Below are 20,365 nucleotides of genomic sequence, written 5' to 3'. Positions count from 1 at the left end.
ACCCACTGAGCCCATTTTCTGTAGTCTAGTGGCAACTGACGAGTGGGAGCTTTGGTCTGTACCTAACACCCTTTCATGAAAGATAGGTGTGTAATTTGGGGAATATTCCTTAGTTGTCAAATAGAGGGGGGGGGGGGGGCAGTTGTCCTCATATTCCTTGGATCACCAATTCTTTTTGTTCTAATGAATTTTGTAAACAATTTTACAACACACAAGCTTTCGGAGGCTTCCTCCTTCCTCAGGTGAACGGTGTGGCTGAGGAAGGAGGAAGCCTCCGAAAGCTTGTGGAATTAAAAATAAAATCGTTGGACTATAACTTGGTGTTGTAAAATTGTTTACAATTGTCAACCCCAGTCCATCACCGGCATCTCCACATCATGTTCTAATGAAGGAATAGCATCTGCCTCGGATTTCATGAAAACCCAAAGGAGAGGGGAATTTGATATATTCCAATATTTATTACAGGGTGAAACAAAGAGAGCGTTTTAATACACAGTATATTCTGTTAATTAACTGTTATGAAGAAACACTAGTATTAATTTTGGTGCGGTTCTCAAAGGGTTAAAGCATTCCTGTAATTAAGGATAACAGGCTTAAAACTGAATGGTGGGATCTTGTGACTTCTTGTTGCTGTTTTGTTATTTGATGATTATATATTTGTTTTAATATTTACAACTTACATTTATACATTTACCATTATTTCAGAAACATAGTCAGCAGCAAACAGATCTTCAGCCCAACTTACCTTGGACCCATTTACAGCAGTGTAGAAAAGTAAATATTTTTAATATATAGATAGCTTGGAGCAACCCATGGCAGCAATTTAAACCAAGGGGTTCAAGGCACAAAATAAACTAAGCTTGAGAATTTTAGAACCATAACTTTGAACCCCAAGATGAGAATGTTACCTTGACATCTCTACATTGTACTATATAATATATTCTTATGAAAAAAAATTACCCTGGTCCTTTTATTGGTTTATTAGGTTTGGGGTCAGGTCTTGAAAGAAAGTCTTGCATTTATATAGCGCCTTTCATGACCTCAGGAAGTCCGGAAGAGCTTTACAGCCAATGGGGTAATGTACGGAAATGTGGCAGCCAATTCGTGCACAGCAAGGTCCCGCAAATAGCGATGAGATAAATCTGTTTAAGTGGTGTTGCTGAGGGATAAATGTTACCCAGGAAAGTGCCTTTGGGTCTTTTATGTCTACCTGAGCAGGCATACTTAGTCTGACGTCTCATCCAAAAGGCGGCACCTCCGACAGTGCAGCACTCCCTCAGTACTGCAGTGGGAGTGTCTGTCTGGATCATGTGCTCCAGTCTCGGGAGTGGGGGTTGTACCCATGATCTTCTTATTAGGAGGTGAGAGTGCTACCCACTGAGCCAAGGCTGACCCGTCTGTGCTGGCAATGGCTGCCTTGGCAGATACCAAATGCCGAGGCCGCCATGTGTGATGGCATTCACATTGAAAGATCAAAATAACAACTTCCTCCTCATAAGAGACATCAAAGTGACCTCTTAAAAATAAAGTTTTCGATTGAAAATACAGAAGAAATAGTTGCAATTACGACTAGATCAGGAGTAAAATTAACTGAGCCAGCTTGATCCAATGTTCTTTATATTAAGTAAGCGTCAGCTTGCATTATCGACGGTTAATGTAAAGAAATTAAAACATTTGTGGGAGTTCTTCAAGGATCTCCCTATGGATCTCGACCTCTGACTTTTATCTTCCTTGTCCAGATCTGGCCTGCTTCTTTAAGCAGAGGTGTGATCGCCTCACGTGAGAAGCTCAGGAGTAAGTTGATGACTTTGTGGTCCAGGCCCAGGACTTTGTAGGACTGGAGCGTTTATGAGGAATTCGACGATGGAGCAGAGAATGTTTAATTGGCGGCCCACGGAAAATTCCATCCACGGAGCAGCCTTCTGCAAAAACTGCCACTGCAAAGCAATGTCGGCCACTACAGTAAGTCCTGTCACGGGGCAAACTTTTAAATAATGGCGAGAGAGACTAGAAACTGTGGAGGAGCAAAGAGGTTTGGATGTCCAGGTACATGAATCACTCACAGCTAACGGACAGGTACAAAAAGTAGTCAAAAAGGCTAATGGAATGTTGGCCTTTATCTCAAGGGGTTTGGAATACAATGGGGAGGAAGTTATGTGTCAGTTGTACACAGCTGTGGTCAGATCCCCATCTGGAGTACTGAGTTCAGTTCTGGGCAACACATCTCAGGAAGGCTATATTGGAGGGGGGCAGCCGAGATTCACTAAAATTATATCGGAGCTTAAAAGGTTAAATTATGAAGACAGGTTGCATAAACTTGTGTTGTATTCCCTTGAGTTTAAAAGGTTGAGGGGAGATGATTAAAATGATGAAAGGATTCGCTAGGGTAGATACAGAGAAACTATTTCCTCTGGTGGGGAATCCAGAACAAGGGGACACAATCTTAAAGTTAGAGCTCGGCCATTCAAGAAATCAGGAGGCACTTGTTCACCCAAAGGGCAGTGGAAATCTGGAACTCTCTTCCCCCATAAGGCTGTGGATGCTGGGTCAATTGATACTTTCAAGGCAGCTTATTTGGTGAGGGTATCAAGGGACATGGATCAAAAAACAGGCAAATGGAGTTAGGCATGATCTGTAACAGTGGAATAGCTCGAGGGGCTGAATGGCCTGCACCTGTTCCTGTGGTCCTAAAAATAAAATGTTTGACTAAAAATGATAAAGAACAGCTGACATGGTCAGCAACACAACGTCATCATACGCTTCTCTAGTTACAGACATGTGGGCTGAAAATTTATAACTCGGATTGTGATAGATGTGTCCGAAGTTGGGGTGGGATCCAGTTACACGGCCCTGTGCTTACATCAGGGACCATTGGTGTAAGGGGGAAGAGGGGAGTGTCTATGTCAAGGGTTCCCGCTTCTCTGCCTCTCAGAGGGACCTGGTGAGACCAGGAGTACCCACCTGCCAAGTGAAGTGTGGGGGCCCACCTGGAGCTTCAGGTTAAGACACCCCGAAGAGATGGCCTGTCATTTTTTTTGTTTACATTTTTAAATGCAACCCTCTTACAAAGGTGGGGGGGGGGGGGGGGTGGCAAGGGCAATGGGGGCGCGATAGAATTCTTCCCAGAGGATGAGTCAACGCCATCCTTGGAACCATCAACCTCTGCTGGATTGTGCGTCTCCCTGTGGTAGGTACCCTAGATGTGTCCCTGCACTGACAAGTAAAATAGGGGACCTCAGCAGCAGGGGTCCTAGGCGGGCACATTTTGGCATTTACACCGTGATGCGTCTCTCCTCCACCGCCATGGTTTAGGGTCTTGCTTTATAAGACCCTTCAGGGACAATTGCATGATTTGATACTCCCCGTAGAGGAAGTGCCTCTCAGGAAATTGTCAATTCTCCAAGTTGAGCCCCCCTGTGAGTCTGTGATTTCCCTGACGAGTGCCCTGCAAATATCCGATTACGCGAGGCAAGCTCCTCGTCGACCCACGACACGCTCCTTGTAATCTCACGACATGCTCTCCCCCAGTGCCGCTCCCCACTGGGAGTGCTGGATCATGGATTTTATAACTCAACAATCCCACTTCAAACCTTGTGCGTGCTGAAAATATCTTCTCGCGGGTTAACGGGATTGTTGAAGGAGCATAAAGCTACCATGAAAAGCACGATGGAGAGATAAGACAATAAGGAGAAAGAGGTTGGCACAGATCCAGAAAAACCTGTTGTGCAGTGACGTGTTACTTCATCCAGCTTTGCGGGAGGAAGATATAGGCCTGGTTATATTGGCACGCAGTCAGATGTCAATCAGCTAGGTTCTCCAACCGTGCAACGTAATCCAACCAGCCGCGCCATCCGAAGATGGATTTAAACGGCTGCCTAACGCAGTGCCAAATCACCGGGGTTTTCTGCTGGTGCTCTACCTTCGGTTGTTGACATGCACCGCATTCGCCTGCCGTCAGAAGTGCCTCCCACTGCCCTTTAGTCAAAAAGTACCCAACATAAGAACATGAGAAATAGGAGCAGGAGTAGGCCGTACGGCCCCTCGAGCCTGCTCCGCCATTCAATAAGATCAAGGCTGATCTTCGACCGCAACTCCACTTTCCCGCCCAATCCCCGTATCCCTTGATTCCCTTAGCATCCAGAAATCTATCGATCTCAATCTTGATCTCACTCAACGACTGAGCTGCCACAGCCTCTGGGGTAGAGAATTCCAAATATTCACGACCCCCCGAGTGAAAAAATTCCTCCTCATCTCAGTCCTAAAAGTCCGACCCCTCGTCCTGAGACTATGCCCCCCGTTAGTTCAAGCACGTGTTCAAAGAAGGGGGAAAAAAAAGATTCTGCTAATGGGCTGATGGTGGCAAACTCAACTATAGCTGCTGCCCAGATTCCCTTGTAACGAACATGGGTTATGGCACCGGGTCTCGGGGAAAGTCAGGCAATGGTGCATTGCCCAGTTTTTTTTCAAAAGCTCAGGTCAGTTAAACACGGAAGCAGCTTTGTTTTAGAAACACTCGGTGTCAACAGCGTGAGCAGCCCAGTCAGCTTAGGCACAATCCAGAGTCAGGTTGGAGTTGGCTTTTAAGTCTCTCAATGCATATAATACTTCTTAAAAAAAAAAACAAACAAGTGAACAGCTTTCACAGAAAGCAAGCATGCAACCTCCTTTTGCATCAAACTCTGAATACCTGTTGCTTCTTACACTATGCAAACAAAAAAAAAAAATTTAAATCCCGGTGGATGTACTTTTGCTCCTTTTGCCATTCCCGGGTTGGTTTGGACAGTGCGTTTCTCCCTCGTTAATCAGCCCCCGGCAGTGACATCCCAACGGCGTGGCGGTTGAGACGACTTAAAAAGGTAGTTTGAAAAAAGGGGGTTAAAAGGCCCATCACTCTCCCAGTTGTTGTGGGTTCGATGATGCGTGAGGTTAGGTCTCCAGGACTGAGCGGAGGCCGGTGTTGCATCAGAGCTTGATATCTTGTGACTCGGACATTTTGGCCAAGGTCTTCTTCACGCGAAGGGCCGTTAGCCGAGAAGCTGGGTTGTGGGCCCAGCATTCAGTCATAACTTTCCCCATTTGTCTCAAACACTGTGGGAGCAAAACACACAGAAAAAACATCAGTAAAGTCCAAGCAAATGGAAACTAGCCAAAGTAAATCTGTTTTTCTGCACTATTGCTCCAGCACTTACATTTCCTTCAGCAAACTAGCTGGTGGCAATTGACTAACATAACAGAAATCCTTGTGTTCAAATCCCTCCATGGCTTCGCCCCCTCCCTATCTCTGTAACCTCCTCCAGCCCTACAACCCTCCCAGATCTCTGCGCTCCTCCAATTCTGGCCTCTTGCCCATCCCCCAGTTTTCTTCACTCCACCATTGGCGGCCGTGCCTTCAGCTGCCTGGGCCCTGAGCTCTGGAATTCCCTCCCTAAACCTCTCCGCCTCTCTCTCCTCCTTTAAGACGCTCCTTAAAACCTAACTCTTTGACCAAGCTTTTGGTCACCTGTCCTAATATCTCCTTATGTGGCTCGCTGTCAAATTTTGTTTGATGATCGCTCCTGTGAAGCACGTTTTACTACGTTAACGGCGCCATATAAGTGCAAGTTGTTGTTGTAAATATTGGAAAAGTAAATCGAGCGTGATGTAAAACGGGCTGGCGATTCGCTATCGCGCTTTCACCGAAGACCAATTTGCTCGGAGTTTCTCCCAATCGGCCACTGTATCTTCAGCGGAAACCGTGGACACACGCCTGAACAAAATTTCGAAGGATATGCCTCCACATTTCCAGCCGCCGATTGGGAGAACACAGAGCAAATTCCCGGCGTTGATGTAGTAAAATGTTAAAGGTTACGGGGAACAAGCAGGGAAGCGGGATTAGTGTTGATGGCTCTGATATGGGGCTAGCATCGGCAACAGGCATGAGGGGTCAAACGGCCTCCCTTTGGTGTTGAAAGTTCCATGAATGATCTTTTTTTTAAAAAGTATTTTAGTGAATTGTGCTCATCAAATTAAAGTTTGTCAGTGTTGGGGAACTAAACTCATCTTTTCCTTCACTTCCACTTCTAGGTCAGGTACAGCATTGGTCACATGCTGAGTAGAACTCCCTCTACTCTGTCCAAACGATGGGCCTTAACGCTAGTCTGAATGACAATCCCACTCACTGCGCCAATGTGTTTTTTTCCCCTCCCACTTCCTCTACCAGTTATCTCTGTGAGTGAGATTGTCCACTTAGTGTTTCTGTGTTGTGAACTGCCCTGGCTCATTTTACTAAAGATCCTGACATTTAGCAAAGAGAAGGCTTTCAACCCATCAGTCTGGGGGTGGATTCAAAGTCTGGTTTCGGAGATGAAAGGACGCTACACTGCCCCATTGCACCAGCCACCCACCTACTACTAGTTATGCTAACCCTTTATATAACGCTGCTCAGGTCTCAGCTGGAGTCGTGTTCAATTCTGGGCACCGCACTTTTTAAGGAAGGATGTCAAGGACTTAGAGAGGGTGCAGAAGAGATTTACTAGAATGGTACCAGGGATGAGGGACTTCAGTTATGTGGAGAGACTGGAGAAGCTGTTGTACCGTTGTTTAAAAAGGGAGAAAGGGATAGACCGAGTAATTACAGGCCAGTCAGTCTAACTTCGGTGTTGGGCAAATTATTGGAAAATATTCTGAGGGACAGTTTTACTCATCATTTAGAAAGGTACGGATTAATCAAGGACAATCAGCATGCATTTGTTAAGGGAAGGTCGTGTCTGACTAACTTGATTGAATTTTTTTGAGGAGGTAACAAGGAGGGTCGATGAGGGTAGCGCGTTTGATGTCGTCGACATGGATTTTAGCAAGGCTTTTGACAAGGTCCCACGTGGCAGACTCCTCAGAAGAGTAAAGGCCCAAGGGATCCAAAGGAAAGTGGCAAGTTGGATCCAAAATTGGCTCAGTGGCAGGAAGCAAAGGGTAATGGTCGACGGGTGTTTTTGTGACTGGAAGGCTGTTACCAGTGGGGTTCCACAGGGCTCAGTGCTAGGTCCCTTGTTTTTTGTGGTATATATTAATGATTTGGACATAAATGTAGGAGACATGATTAAGAAGTTTGCAGATGATACAAAAATTGGCCATGTGGTTGATAGTGAGGAGGAAAGCTGTAGACTGCAGGAAGATATCAACGGACTGGTCAGGTGGGCAGAAAAGTGGTAAATGGGATTCAATCTGGAGAAGTGTGAGGTAATGCATTTGGGGAAGGCAAACAAGACAAGGGAATACACAATAAATGGTAGGATACTAAGCAGTGTGGAGGAACAGAGGGATCTTGGAGTGCATGTCCACAGATCCTTGAAGGTAGCAGGATAGGTAGACAAGGTGGTCAAGAAGGCATACGGGATCATAGAATCATAGAAGTTACAACATGGAAACAGGCCCTTCGGCCCAACATGTCCATGTCGCCCAGTTTATACCACTAATCTAGTCCCAATTGCCTGCACTTGGCCCAATAGATACTTTCCTTTATTAGCTGAGGCATAGAATATAAGAGCAGGGAGGTTATGCTAGAACTATATAAAACACTAGTTAGGCCACAGCTAGAGAACTGCCTACAGTTCTGGTCAGCACATTACAGGAAAGATGTGATTGCACTTGAGAAGGTACAGAGAAGATTTACAAGGATGTTGCCAGGACTGGAGAATTTTAGCTATGAGGAAAGATTACTTTGGAACAGAGGAGGCTAAGGGGAGATTTAATTGAGGTGTATAAAATTATGAGGGGCCTAGATAGAGCGGATAGAAAGGACTTAGCGGAGCGGTCAATAACCAGGGGGCATAGATTTAAAGTGATTAGTAGAAGGATTAGAGCGGAAATTAGGAAAAATTGTTTCACCCAGAGGGTGGTGGGGGTCTGGAACTCACTGCCTGAGAGGGTGGTAGAGGCAGAAACCCTCATCGCATTTAAAAAGTATTTGGATACACACTTGAAGTGCCGTAACCGACAAGGCTACGGACCAAGAGCTGGAAAGTGAGATTAGGCTGAATAGCTCTTTTTCAGCTGGTACACACACGATGGGCCGAATGGCCTCCTTCTTTGCTGTAAATTTCTATGATTCTAAGCTGGGATTATTCTCCTTAGAACAGAGAAGGTTAAGGAGAGATTTGATACAAGTTTTCAAAGTCATGCACCGTTTTGATAGAGTAAATAAGGAGAAACTGTTTCAGTGGTAGAAGGGTCGGTAACCAGAGGGTACAGATTTAAGGTGATCAGCAAAAGAGCCAGAGGCGATATGAGGAAACATTTTTTTTAACGCATCAACTTGTAATGATCTGGAATGCGCTGCTTTAAAGGGTGGTGAAAGCAGGTTCAATAGTAACTTTAAAAGGGGATTGGACATGACGGGAAAATAATTTGCAGGGCTGTGGGGAAAGAGCAGGGGGAATGGGACTAATTGGATAGCTCTTTCAAAGAGCCGACACAGGCACGATGGGCCAAAGGTGCCTCCTCCTGTGCTGTACCTACTATGATAGACTTTAGCAAGCATGCACCTTACCTCATCGCTAGTCCATCTATTGGGGAATGATGGCCTCAGCCGCTTAATGCACACGACTTCTCTCATATCTTCAAAGGATGGGTCGCTGGGCACCAAGTCATGGTATGGTAACTGGTATTCTTCAACAATACCTGTGGACACAACGTACCCAGCATTGGCAAACCAGAAAAACAAAAGTGCATTCTATCTAGGAACACATGAACAGGAGGAGGCCATTCAGCCCCTCGAGCCTGTTCCGCCATTCAATGAGATCATGGCTGATCTGTGCCCTGACTCCATTTACCCGCCTTGGCTCCACATCCCTTAATACCCTTGGCTCGCAAAAATCTATCGATCTAAGATTTAAAATTCTTAATTGAGCTATCATCGACTGATTTTTGTGGGAGAGGGTTCCACACTTCCACCACCCTTTATGTGAAGAAGTGTTTCCAAACTTCTCTCCTAAATGAGTTGGTTCCAATTTTAAGGTCATGTCCCCTTGTCCCACCAGCGGAATAAGTTTCTCTCTATCTACCCTATCAATTCTTTTCAAAAGCCTAAAAACACCCCTTAACCTTTTATATTCCAGGGAATACAAGCCTAGTTTATGTAATCTCTCCTCATAATTTAACCCTTGGAGTCCTGGTAACATTCTGGTGAATCTGCGATGCACTCCTTCCAAGGCCAATGTATCCTTTCTAAGATGTGGTGCCCAGAACTGTACTCAGTTCTAAATACGACCACTGAAACTCCGTCCTCCTCCCATCATCTTTGATACCTCTAGACTTGACTATTCCAATGCTCTCTTGGCCGGCCTCCCATCTTCCACCCTCCATAAACTTGAGCTCATCCAAAACTCTGCTGCCTGTGTCCTAACTCGCACCAAGTCCCGTTCATCCATCACCCCTGCTGACCTACATTGGCTCCCGGTCCGGGAATGCCTCGATTTAAAAATTCTCATCCTTGTTTTCAAATCCCTCCACGGCCTCGCCCCCTCCCTATCTGTAACCTCCCTCAACCCTCCGAGACCTCTGCGCTCCTCCAATTCTTGTCTCTTGCGCATCCCCGATTTTAATCGCTCCACCGTTGGCGGCCGTGCCTTCTGCTGCCTAGGCCCTGAGCTCTGGAATTCCCTCCCTAAACCTCTCCGCCTCTCTCTCCTCCTTTAAGATTCTCCTTAAAACCTATCTCTTTGAACGAGCTTTTGGTCACCTGTCCTAATATCTCCTTATGTGGCTCGGTGTCAAATTTTGTTTGATAAAGCTTCCTGCGAAGCGCCTTGGGACGTTAAAGGCGCTATATAGATGCAAGTTGTTGTTGCTGTGGTGGTAGTATTGCGCGCAACGTAACCTCTTGGCAAGAGCGGCCTGCTCCCAAGGTTATGCCAACTTCAGTTTATAACCAACTGTCCAGAACAGACTTGGGAGCAGGTGTAGCTCAGCTCTCCCTTCCATTCCTTCCCCCAACCCCTGCTGGAACTCCTCTCGACAGCCTGGCTGTTTATTGTACGGGGTGGGGGGGCGGGGGAGAGGAAGAACACGGAAAGATTCCAAGCCGAGACTCAAAAGAGAGAGATGCTTCCACGCATTTTTATCTTAAAGGGGCCATGCGGCAGGCGCCCATGTGTAAAACGTAGTGTCAGATTTACATCCCATCACCTGTCAGCACGGAGCTTGTCGTGTGCCAATGTGCTGTGCCAGCGTGCCTACTACTTCTAGGCATTTCAAGCAGCAACTTGGCATTGAGCTCGCGCATCTTAAAAAATACGTATCAGTTACTGGGCTCGTTTATATTTGTCACTGTGATAACACGAGGTTGTTTTGTGTTGAATGTCCCTGGCCCACTGTACACATTCTCATTCAAATAAAAAAAAAACTGGCATGTGACATTTTTATAGCCGTGACTTAGTGGAAGACGAGCTGTTTATTGATTTCCATACCTCTGTTCCTCGTTAGTCAGCAATGGCGAGCCAGAAAATGCTCAATGAAGCCCTGTAATGAGCTTCATCTGATGGACAAGGCTTTGCTTACCACTCGCCCCCTCCTCACCCCCTCAGCCAGTTTACAAGGTGAGACTCAATCCCTGACACACACATACATCCTTTTTTTTTAAAACAACTCTCAACTCCACTCCCACTTTTACCGGACGGCGGGCATTTTGTGACTCGAATGTCTTAGGAAGCACAAACTCACGTGAACCACAGCTATCACTTTTTTTTAAATCAAAGATCACAATCGCAAACTGCTCACGTGCAATATCGCTGTCAAAGTCTGAGACCATTCCCCGTTTATGTTGCATTCAGAAGCGGGTGAATGGGGTAACTTTGGTCCACCCCCAAGTAATTCACACAATTCATTGCACACAAACCAAATGGAAAAAAAAACATAATTCAATAATTATAGGAACAGAAGTTCACCATTCAGTCATAGGAACAAAGGAACAGGAGTAGGCCATTCAGTCATAGGAACAAAAGAACATAGGTACAGGAGTAGGCCATTCAGCCCCTCCAGTCTGTTCCGCCATTCAATTAGATGATGGCTGATCTGTACCTTAACTCCATCTACCCGCCTTGGTTCCGTAACGTAGATGTAGAGTAGACGTTTCCACTTGCGGGGGAGACCAGAACTAGGGGCCATAAATACAAGATAGTCACCAATAAATCCATTAGGGAATTCAGGAGAAACTTCTTTACCCAGAGATTGGTTAGAATGTGGAACTCGCTACCACATGGAGTAATTGAGGTGAATAACATAGATGCATTTAAGGGGAAGCTAGATAAACACATGAGGGAGAAAGGAATAGAAGGAGATGTTGATAGGGTTGGATGAAGTAGGGAGGGAGGAGACTCATGTGCAGCATAAACACCGACATGGACCTGTTGGGCCGAATGGCCTGTTTCTGTGCTGTACATTCTACGTAATTCTACGTAACACTTAGTACCCCTGCCTAACAAAAATGTCCACGGATTTTCTCTTGGTATCCTCCGTTCCGATACCTTACCTACAGACACACAGCGTCGGGCAATCTCCCAGAGGATCAGGCCAAAGCTGTACATGTCTGCCATGATGTACGATTGGAAATGGTTCCGGTTGAGACTTTCATCCAGCACTTCTGGAGCCATGTAACGTTTGGTGCCCACCCTGGTGTTGAGGGGTATGTCCACTTCGTTGGTGTCGCTGTGGAGGAAGGAGAGAGAGTTAAGCCTCTTTATTTTCCCTGCTTTATCTCTCATGACAGTGCTCAATGACAAACTTAAAAAATGTCCCTCTTCCAGTAGATTGAATCAATTTATTAGAGAGAATGGCAAGCAACCAAAGCAAGGTACAACTAGACATTTGGAGAAACGCGTAATGGTGTATTGCCACTACAACTGTAACATCAGTGTGACCTGACACCGGAACAAAGGGCCTGAGATTCCCTGGAGGAGGTGGTCTCACTCTGCTTCACTTCAGTCTCAGTTCGGCCCTTCGCACCTGATTTGCGCTCCCGCCGGGAAGTTCCTGGGAGAGGGGGCTCTCCCAATCCTCCCATCTTGGCAAGGTCTCAGTGCCAGGAGATCGAACTTGGGAAAGGGGATTGGATTATTCTTCAACGTCAAAATCCCTAGATCTATGACTCTTAACAATTGCGGAATTACCCAGAACGTAATGACCATTTCTGCGAATATTTTCCTCTGAGGGAGTACTGTGGAGAGCCTGGAGACGCTGGGCATGTTCTCCTTAGAACAGAGAAGGTTAAGGGGGGATTTGATAGAGGTATTCAAAATCATGAAGGGTTTTGATAGAGTAAATAAAGAGAAAGTGTTTCTAGTAGCAGAAGGGTCGGTAACCAGAGGACACAGATTTAAGGTGATTGGCAGAAGAGCCAGAGGTGACATGAGGAAACATTTTTTTACGCAGCGAGTTGTAATGATCTGGAATACACTGCCTGAAAGGGCGGTGGAAGCAAATTCAATAGTTGGATAAATACTTGAAGGGAAAAATTTACAGGGCTATGGGGTAAGAGCAGGGGAATGGGACTAATCGGATAGCACTTTCAAAAAGTCAGTACAGGCACGATGGGCCGAATAGCCTCCTCCTGTGCTGTACCTACTACGATACTATAATACTCCTGCATCATAGTGCAAACAGTGCGAGGCTCCTCTGATGCAGGTTGATCCAGCAAGTGGCTGAGCCTCGCGGGCCTGGAGTGTCTCCGGTTCAGGCTCCAGTTAGCTGGCTGATCTCACCCCCCCCCCCCCCCGGTCTTGGTTGGGAGGCTATAACACGTTTCAGTGGCCCTGGGTTAGGGGAAATGAAAATCGGCCAGGGTTCCTGACCCCGAACGTGGCTGCCGACATCAGGTTCAACTGCGATGTCCCGTCACGGTCGAGTGACCCATTGACAATCACTGTCACGCGTGAATAATAGTCACTTGTAGCGAAAGGTACCTGGCACCCGTGGGGCTGGACGCCAGCTGAGAGTTTGGCGTCTCGAGGAAAGGAAGCGGGTGAGGGACGAAAATCGGCACGAAGCAAAAACTGTGAGGGTTTGTGGCCTTCAGAGGGACGTAACTCACCTAATAAATTTGACAGCCAGGCCCAGGTCAGCAATGCAGCACATTCCATTCTTCTTCACCAAGATGTTTTTGCTTTTCAGGTCTCGATGGGCGATGGCCGGCTTTCCCTGCGTGCCAAAGATCTCTGTATGCAAGTGGCACAGCCCACTGACTGTCGAGTATGCCAGCTTTAGCATGGCTTTCGTATCAAGCGTCGTCGACTTCAAGTAGTCGTAGAGGGACCCGTTCTCATGGTAGTCTGTGATCAGGTATAGCTGGGTCCAGGATCCAGTCCCTTTGATGTCAGCTGCAATGAAACCTAAAAACACACAAAACATCTGCAATGTTCAAACAAATCATCCTATTGACACCATCAACAAATTATCCTACTGATACTTCAGGAAGGGTGTCAAGGACTTGGAGTGGAGATTTACTAGAACGGTCCCAGGGACGAAGGGACTTCAGTTATGTGGAGAGACTGGAGAAGCTGGGGTTGTTCTCCTTAGAGCAGAGATGGTTAAGGGGAGATTTAATGTTCAAAATTATGAAGAGGGAGAGAAGATGTTTCCACTTGTGGGGGAGTCCAAAACTAGAGGCCATCAATACAAGATAGCAAGACAGTCACTAATAAATCCAGTAAGGAGTTCAGGAGAAACTGCTTAACTCAGAGGGTGGTGAGAATGTGGAACTCGCTACCACATGGAGTGGTTTAGGTGAATAACACAGCTGTATTTAAGGGGCAGGTAAATAAGAACATGAGGGAGAAAGGAATGGAAGGTTATGTTGATAGGGGGAGATGAAGTAAATAGAGTGGGACAAGGCTCAGGTGGAGCATAAACACCGGCATAGACCGGTCGGGCTGAATGGCCTGTTCCTGTGCTGTGCATTCTATGTAATATTAATGTTGTAGCATTTAGTGTGCTATGGGCAGTTCTTGCTTACTTGTGAATGTGAGGTTTATAACTGGCCTTCTTACCCGAGCTAACTACAAATCTAAATATTCTGTCCAAGGGAAATATGTTACTTTGTTCTATACTTTGTTTTGGCAAGTAATCTATTTTGCAATCATCTTTGTTTCTTGCAGTTAAGAGAGCAAAGGAGGCATACATTCCCCGGGCTCCTCTGCCAGAGAGCGAGTGAGGTCACCTCAGAATGGGGGTTGGGAGGGGGCCGCCTGATTTTTCCATCCCTCTCTGTCGGAGATGTTTGGTCTCCTCTCAGGCTCTCTTCCCCATGACAACGGCATCCTTGAGATCAAGAACTCATTGAGTTGGGACTCTTGCCACTTGTGAGACATTGCACTGAGCTCCTGTAAACTGCTTCGCAGCTGCAAGGGCAGGATTCCAATGTGTCTGGGTGGTGGAGCGACAGAAGAAAGTGAAATATAGGGGTTGCTTCTGGGTTGATGTCAGGGCTCTCAGTTACTTAAATGATGGGAAATATTGACGTCTCTGCTGTGACATTCATGGCCGTTTTTTCATTTGTTAAGGTTTAGCTGAAGATCGTGTGAGGTCCCACTGGGTTTGAACTTAGCGCTCGGTGCTGCAAGGTCACCTGAAAGAGAGGCACCTAAAATAAAGCCAATATACTCTGGTGAATTGATGAAACTCAACAGCACGGATTAGATTTCATAGATTCTGAAAGTCAATTTGACCCCTGGGAACGATTCTGCAGCAGCATGTCAAGACTTTGATGGGCTGGATTACTCAGCTCTCAGTGTCTCAGACTTTATCCAACGTTATTTAAACTATTACACTTGCCTGGAACACACAAAGGCGGGAACATCACTTATGGACAAATTGGAATATAGTTCCCTTGAGTATTTATGTCAAATCTATACGTCTATTATAGTGATGTCACAACATATTCGTTCAACTGGAATACTTTAGTTCTGTCGCTATCTGAATGCATCACCTTGTCTACCCAGCTCTTTATTAGTAATTCATCAATTATTAATATTCGATGACAATGAATTGATAAAAGGTTGGAGATGCTAACATAAAACCTAACAATGTTTTGTGCTATATCGGTTGGATACAACAGGACATCTGATGATTATAACACAAGCACAAAATGTAAAAATAAATATTTTGCATAAATGCTTTTTAGTGAAACTACAACTGAAACAGGCAAAGTATTTTGAAATAGCAGTCGATCTCCCCTGGAGCTGCACACTGGGACCGAAGACCAGGGGCAGTCCGCAAGTGAATCGGAGTTAGAGTAAGGTTGCCAACCCTCCAGGATTGTCCCTGGAGTCTCCAGGAATTAAAGATTAATCTCCTGGGCTCGTCTGCGAGCAACACCCAGGAGAAAAATCATAGGGGCATTAAAAAAATGATTTTCTCATTGAACACTTTCATTTATTAGTTATCAAAATATTGGAGATAGGGAAATGAGACAGGGCAGGGCGGTTGGAGACAGGAGGTCACGTGATGAAACCTCCAGGAATACGCCCAACCAGGGTTGGCAACCCAGGGTTAGCGACGAGGGGAATAATTGGACCAGAGTGTGCAGAGGTAATTCAGTTTCCATCTTAATGTCACGCACTCTTTCCTTATTTTTATATTTCCATTCTAAATTCGTATGGCCACATCTGGAATGGAAACGCCGATCTAAACTTGACACGTTGCCATTATCTCCTCCTGCCTGTGGTGGTGCTGCAGTGCCTCCAATAAGGGGCGGGTGCAATAACAGCATAACAAGTTTATAACAGGCAGATCCCATTAGAAATGTGGCCACAGGAATTTATAATGGGAAAAAAAATGGCATGAAGGGCGCATAGATGCAAGAATTTTAATACGTTAATAGATTAACTCTACCCTCGACTCCCAAATGATCGCTCTGCTTTGTGAAGTGCCCGGGGGTGTTTTTTTTACTACATAAAAGGCGCTATATAAGTGCGAGTCATTACGGTTATTAAAGGGGAAGTGTCTTATTTAAAAATAAACAGAACAGGATGGGACGATCTGACCCCAAAATAGTGACCCGCATGGTTGACTGCGTCTGCTTTTACGTTCGTAAAAACGAAGATAAAATTAGGAAAAGTTATTGCTTCCTTGAAAATAAATGCACTGCATAAAGTGCAGCTGCAGCCGTTATAACAGGCGCACAAGCTTTCAGTAATGGCCAACGTGGGGACTGAGCAGTAGAAGAATCAACTGCTCCAAGTGTTCTAGAACTGAGCTGCAAACTTCCCATTGAGTGGCATTCTGGGATTCATAAGTAGGGGCCCAGAGTGAATGATAAATTTGAATAAGGAAATGTTTAGAGTACCCCACTGTAAAAGGGACATTAAAACCATAGAAAGCGTACAGCGTAGATTCACCAGGATGATACCAGGGATGGGAAACTATAGTTTAGAGAGGGGAACTTGACATACTGTAGCTGAGAAACCAGGTTTTTAAACATAAAGAAGGGTTTTGAACAGGGTGAGTACAGAAGGAATCAGTGACAAAGGGGCATCAATTTAAAAGTGTCACTTGGAGAGAGTGAGGAGAGAGGTTAGATGAAGCGTCTTTATGCAGAGTTGTTACAGTGTGAATGTTGGGAGTAGATGAGGCAAAGCCCCTTGTATCTTTAAAGGGAAGAGTCGATAAACAGAAGATGATACGGGGCAATGGGGAAAAGGTGAGCAGTGGGAGTAGTTTTGGACTGCGCCAGCAAAGAGCCGGCACAGGCACGATGGGCCGAAATGGCCTCCTTCTGTGCTGTCTGGCTTTATGATTGGTATACGTGGGGCAGCAGCATCACGCCAGTAGGGGGGGGGGGGTGCAACAGCAGCACCCACCCCAATAAACCCCTGGAGGGAAGGCTGGGGAGGGTCCAATGGTACTGAAGGGTGAGAAACTTGAGATCAGATCGGAACCAGTTGTGGAAGTTAACCTATCTCCAACTAAATATTGGGAAGACTGAAGCCACTGTCGTCGGTCCGCGCCACAAACTCCGTTCCCCAGTCACTGACTCCATCTCTCTCCCTGGCCACTGTCTGAGGCTGAACCAGACTGCTCGCAACCTTGGCGTCCTATTTGACCCCGAGATGAGCTTCCTACCACATACCTGCTCCATCACCAAGATCGCCTACTTCCACCTCCATAACATCGCAGTCTCCATCCCTGCCTCAGCTCATCTGCTGCTGAAACCCTCATCCATGCCTTTGTTACCTCTAGACCGGACTATTCCAATGCTCTCCTGGCTGGTCTCCCATCTTCCACCCTCCATAAACTTGAGCTCATCCAAAATTCTGCAGCCCGTGTCCTAACTCGCACCAAGTCCCGTTCTCCCATCACCCCTGTGCTCGCTGACCTACACTGGCTCCCAGTTTGGGAACGCCTCGATTTTAAAATTCTCATCCTTGTTTTCAAATCCCTCTATGGCCTCGCCCCTCCCTATCTCTGTAACCTCCTCCAGCCCTACAACCCTCTGAGATCTCTGTGCTCCTCCAATTCTTGCCTCTTGCGCATCCCCGACTTTAATCGCTCCACCATTGGCAGCCGTGCCTTCAGCTGCCTAAGCCCTAAGCTCTGGAATTCCCTCCTTAAACCTCTCCGCCTCCCTACCTCTTTCTCCTCCTTTCTGATTGGCATTATTTTAACACTGGTGACAATTTAAAATGGGCCACCCCCAGCATTACAGTAACGCCAACTGGAAACTCTAGGCTCAGAGATTCCGAGCACGGACCTTGTGAATGAGAGAGAAGGTCTAATGAAGAAGACACGGCTTTTGCTTGCGTTGACTCACCGAGGATGTTCTCATGCCTCATCAGCACAGTCTGGTAAATTTCTGTCTCCCTGAACCAGCTTGCCTCTTCCATGGTGAAAAACACTTTCACGGCAACTTTCTCGCCGCGCCAACGCCCCATCCAGACTTCACCGTATCGTCCCTTTCCAATCTGCTTTACCATCTGAATCTGCTTAGCTATCGTCCTTTGCACCTGTTGAATGGGAGAATGAACAGCAAAATCCCTAGCACATTACTTGAAAATACTATTTATACACAATCGTGTGTGTGTGTTTGTGTAATACAGATAGGATGAGACACAGCAAAAAGTTAACTGAAGGATGATAGAAAAGATGGCAGATGACTGTTGTGTGTGTGAGAGTGAGTGCGAGAGAGTGAGTGCGGGTGAGAGAGAGCGTGAATGAGTGTGTGAGTGAGTGAGTGAAGAGGCAGTGAGTGTGTGAGAGTGTGTGAGTGAGTGAGAGAGTGTGTGTGTGAGTGAGTGAGAGAGTGTGTGTGTGAGTGAGTGAGAGAGTGTGTGTGTGAGTGAGTGAGTGAGTGAAGAGGCAGTGAGTGAGAGAGTGTGTGTGTGAGTGAGTGAGAGAGTGTGTGTGTGAGTGAGTGAGAGAGTGTGTGTGTGAGTGAGTGAGAGAGTGTGTGTGTGAGTGAGTGAGTGAGTGAAGAGGCAGTGAGTGAGAGAGTGTGTGTGTGAGTGAGTGAGAGAGTGTGTGTGTGAGTGAGTGAGTGAGTGAAGAGAGATTGTGTGTGTGAGTGAGTGAGTGAGAGTGAGTGAGTGAGTGAAGAGAGATTGTGTGTGTGAGTGAAGAGAGATTGTGTGTGTGAGTGAGTGAGTGAGAGTGAGTGTGTGAGAGAGAGTGGACACATGCACAAGGATAAAACTGGTTATGGCCCGTTTCCGGGCTCACGGGCTGCGGACGCCCGAACCAGGAGGCCTGAGGCTCACCCGAAATTGGGCCTCGGGCCTCACTATAATAATCCGGGCGAGTTGCCGACGATTGTTGCCCCTCCAGAGGCCGATGGCCCGCTGTTACAGTTTCAATTTCAGGTCTCTTGCTTCGCCGGCCCGAAGGACAATAGTCTCCTCGGTTCTGCTGGCCATAAGGGTTTGGCGTGAAATGAGTTTGGGCAGAGCCCGGTTCTTTATGGACATGGGCCTACGCCACTAAACTCTCCATCGGTCGACACTAACTGGCCGTCTCAGGTTTGGGAAATGAGAGAAATGTCACACTGGTGCTGTAGGGGACGCTGCTGTGAGGTTGGAGCTGAGGCAGAGTAAAAAGAACTTGCATTTATATAGCGCCTTTTACAACGTCAGGACGTCCCAAAGCGCTTTACAGCCTTTGAAGCGCCAATTTGTGCATAGCAAGATCCCACGAACAGGAATGTGATAATGACCAGATAATCTGTTTTAGTGATGTTGGTTGAGGGATAAATATTGGTCAGGGCACCGGGGAGAACTCCCCGGCTCTTCTTCGAAACAGTGGCCGCGGGATCTTTTACGTCCACCCGAGGGGGCAGACGGGGCCTCAGTTTAACGTCCCTTCAGAAAGACGGCCCCTCCGACAGTGCGGCGCTCCCTCAGCCTGGATTTTGTGCTGAAATCTCAGGGGGCCAAGAGAGTTTAACTCTGACACTAATCCCTTCGTAAGTACAAAAAAATTTAAAAGGGAGGAAGAAAATGGACTCGTGTCTGGGTCAAGTTTGGAAGCCGTTTCATCGCAGTACACAAAAAAAAAACACAGGTGCGCAGTGCTCTGAGGGACGGCAGGTATGGTATAACCCTGCCTGAGTTTTGAAGTACAAGTTGCTTACCAACAGAGGGAGCCCTGAACCGCTGCCTGAGCTTTGTGACTGTTCGATAAGATCCTTGAGGGATTCCCCCGGTGGAATGAATGTCTCATCCTGCTCGATGCCCATATTGTAGCGCGGTCTCTCCTCTTGTCTTTTATACCTTGAGAAAGAATAGGCCGTCATTCTTCTTCTTTTTTTTCCCCGAGGGTCAGTGAGCAGAGGACACAGATTTAAGGTGACTGACAAAAGAACCAGCGGGGAGACGAGGAGAGTTGTGACGATCTGGGACGCGCTGCCTGAAAGGGCGGTGGAAGCAGATTCAACAGTGACATTCAAAAGGGAATTGGATAAATACTTGAAAAGGAAAAAAATTTGCAGGGCTATGGGGAAAGGGCAGGGGTGGGAGTGGGACTAACTGGATAGCTCTTTCAAAGAGCCGGCGCAGGAACGATGGGCTGAATGGCCTCCTTCTGTGCTGTGTGATTCTATCATCAAAACGCTTTGATAATGAGCAGCTGTTACATAAACAGTGCGTGTTTACTGTCTTTTTGCCTTTTCTCCTATGTTATTTTCTTTTAAGTGCTCCCTTCTTAAAGCTTTGAGTGACACTGTTTATCTGAAAGCAATCACTTTGCCGTTGGTGATCAGTTTGAATCCAGTCGATTAATCTTTTTGCAGGTATGTTTGGGCCGACCAGTCTCAGGTTAATGTTTGGATTTTCTGACGTGAAGACAGAAAACCTAACGATGAACACTTGCTGCATCTGATTCACTCCCTGCCTAAGTTTCATGACACCAT

General features: G+C 46.5%; 1 protein-coding gene across 2 annotated transcripts in view; it reads right to left on the bottom strand.

The window, feature by feature from the left end:
- Nucleotides 1–259: 259 nt before the first annotated feature.
- Nucleotides 260–20,365, bottom strand: part of bmpr1ba (bone morphogenetic protein receptor, type IBa) — a 127,690-nt gene continuing 107,584 nt past the window's right edge. For both annotated transcript variants that reach the window (XM_067994490.1, XM_067994491.1), the window contains 6 exons: nt 19,589–19,727; nt 17,777–17,969; nt 13,061–13,358; nt 11,504–11,679; nt 8,525–8,655; nt 260–5,088 (listed from right to left, as the gene is read on the bottom strand). In XM_067994490.1, the coding sequence (XP_067850591.1) occupies nt 4,963–5,088; nt 8,525–8,655; nt 11,504–11,679; nt 13,061–13,358; nt 17,777–17,969; nt 19,589–19,727 (1,063 nt within the window). In that variant the 3' untranslated portion in view covers nt 260–4,962. The remainder of the gene's footprint in view (nt 5,089–8,524; nt 8,656–11,503; nt 11,680–13,060; nt 13,359–17,776; nt 17,970–19,588; nt 19,728–20,365) is intronic.

This window comes from Heptranchias perlo, chromosome 1 (assembly GCF_035084215.1).
Source record: "Heptranchias perlo isolate sHepPer1 chromosome 1, sHepPer1.hap1, whole genome shotgun sequence".
Taxonomy (NCBI): Eukaryota; Metazoa; Chordata; class Chondrichthyes; order Hexanchiformes; family Hexanchidae; genus Heptranchias; species Heptranchias perlo.
Note: the sequence above shows the minus strand (reverse complement) of the source record. Positions and strands in the feature narration are given on the sequence as shown.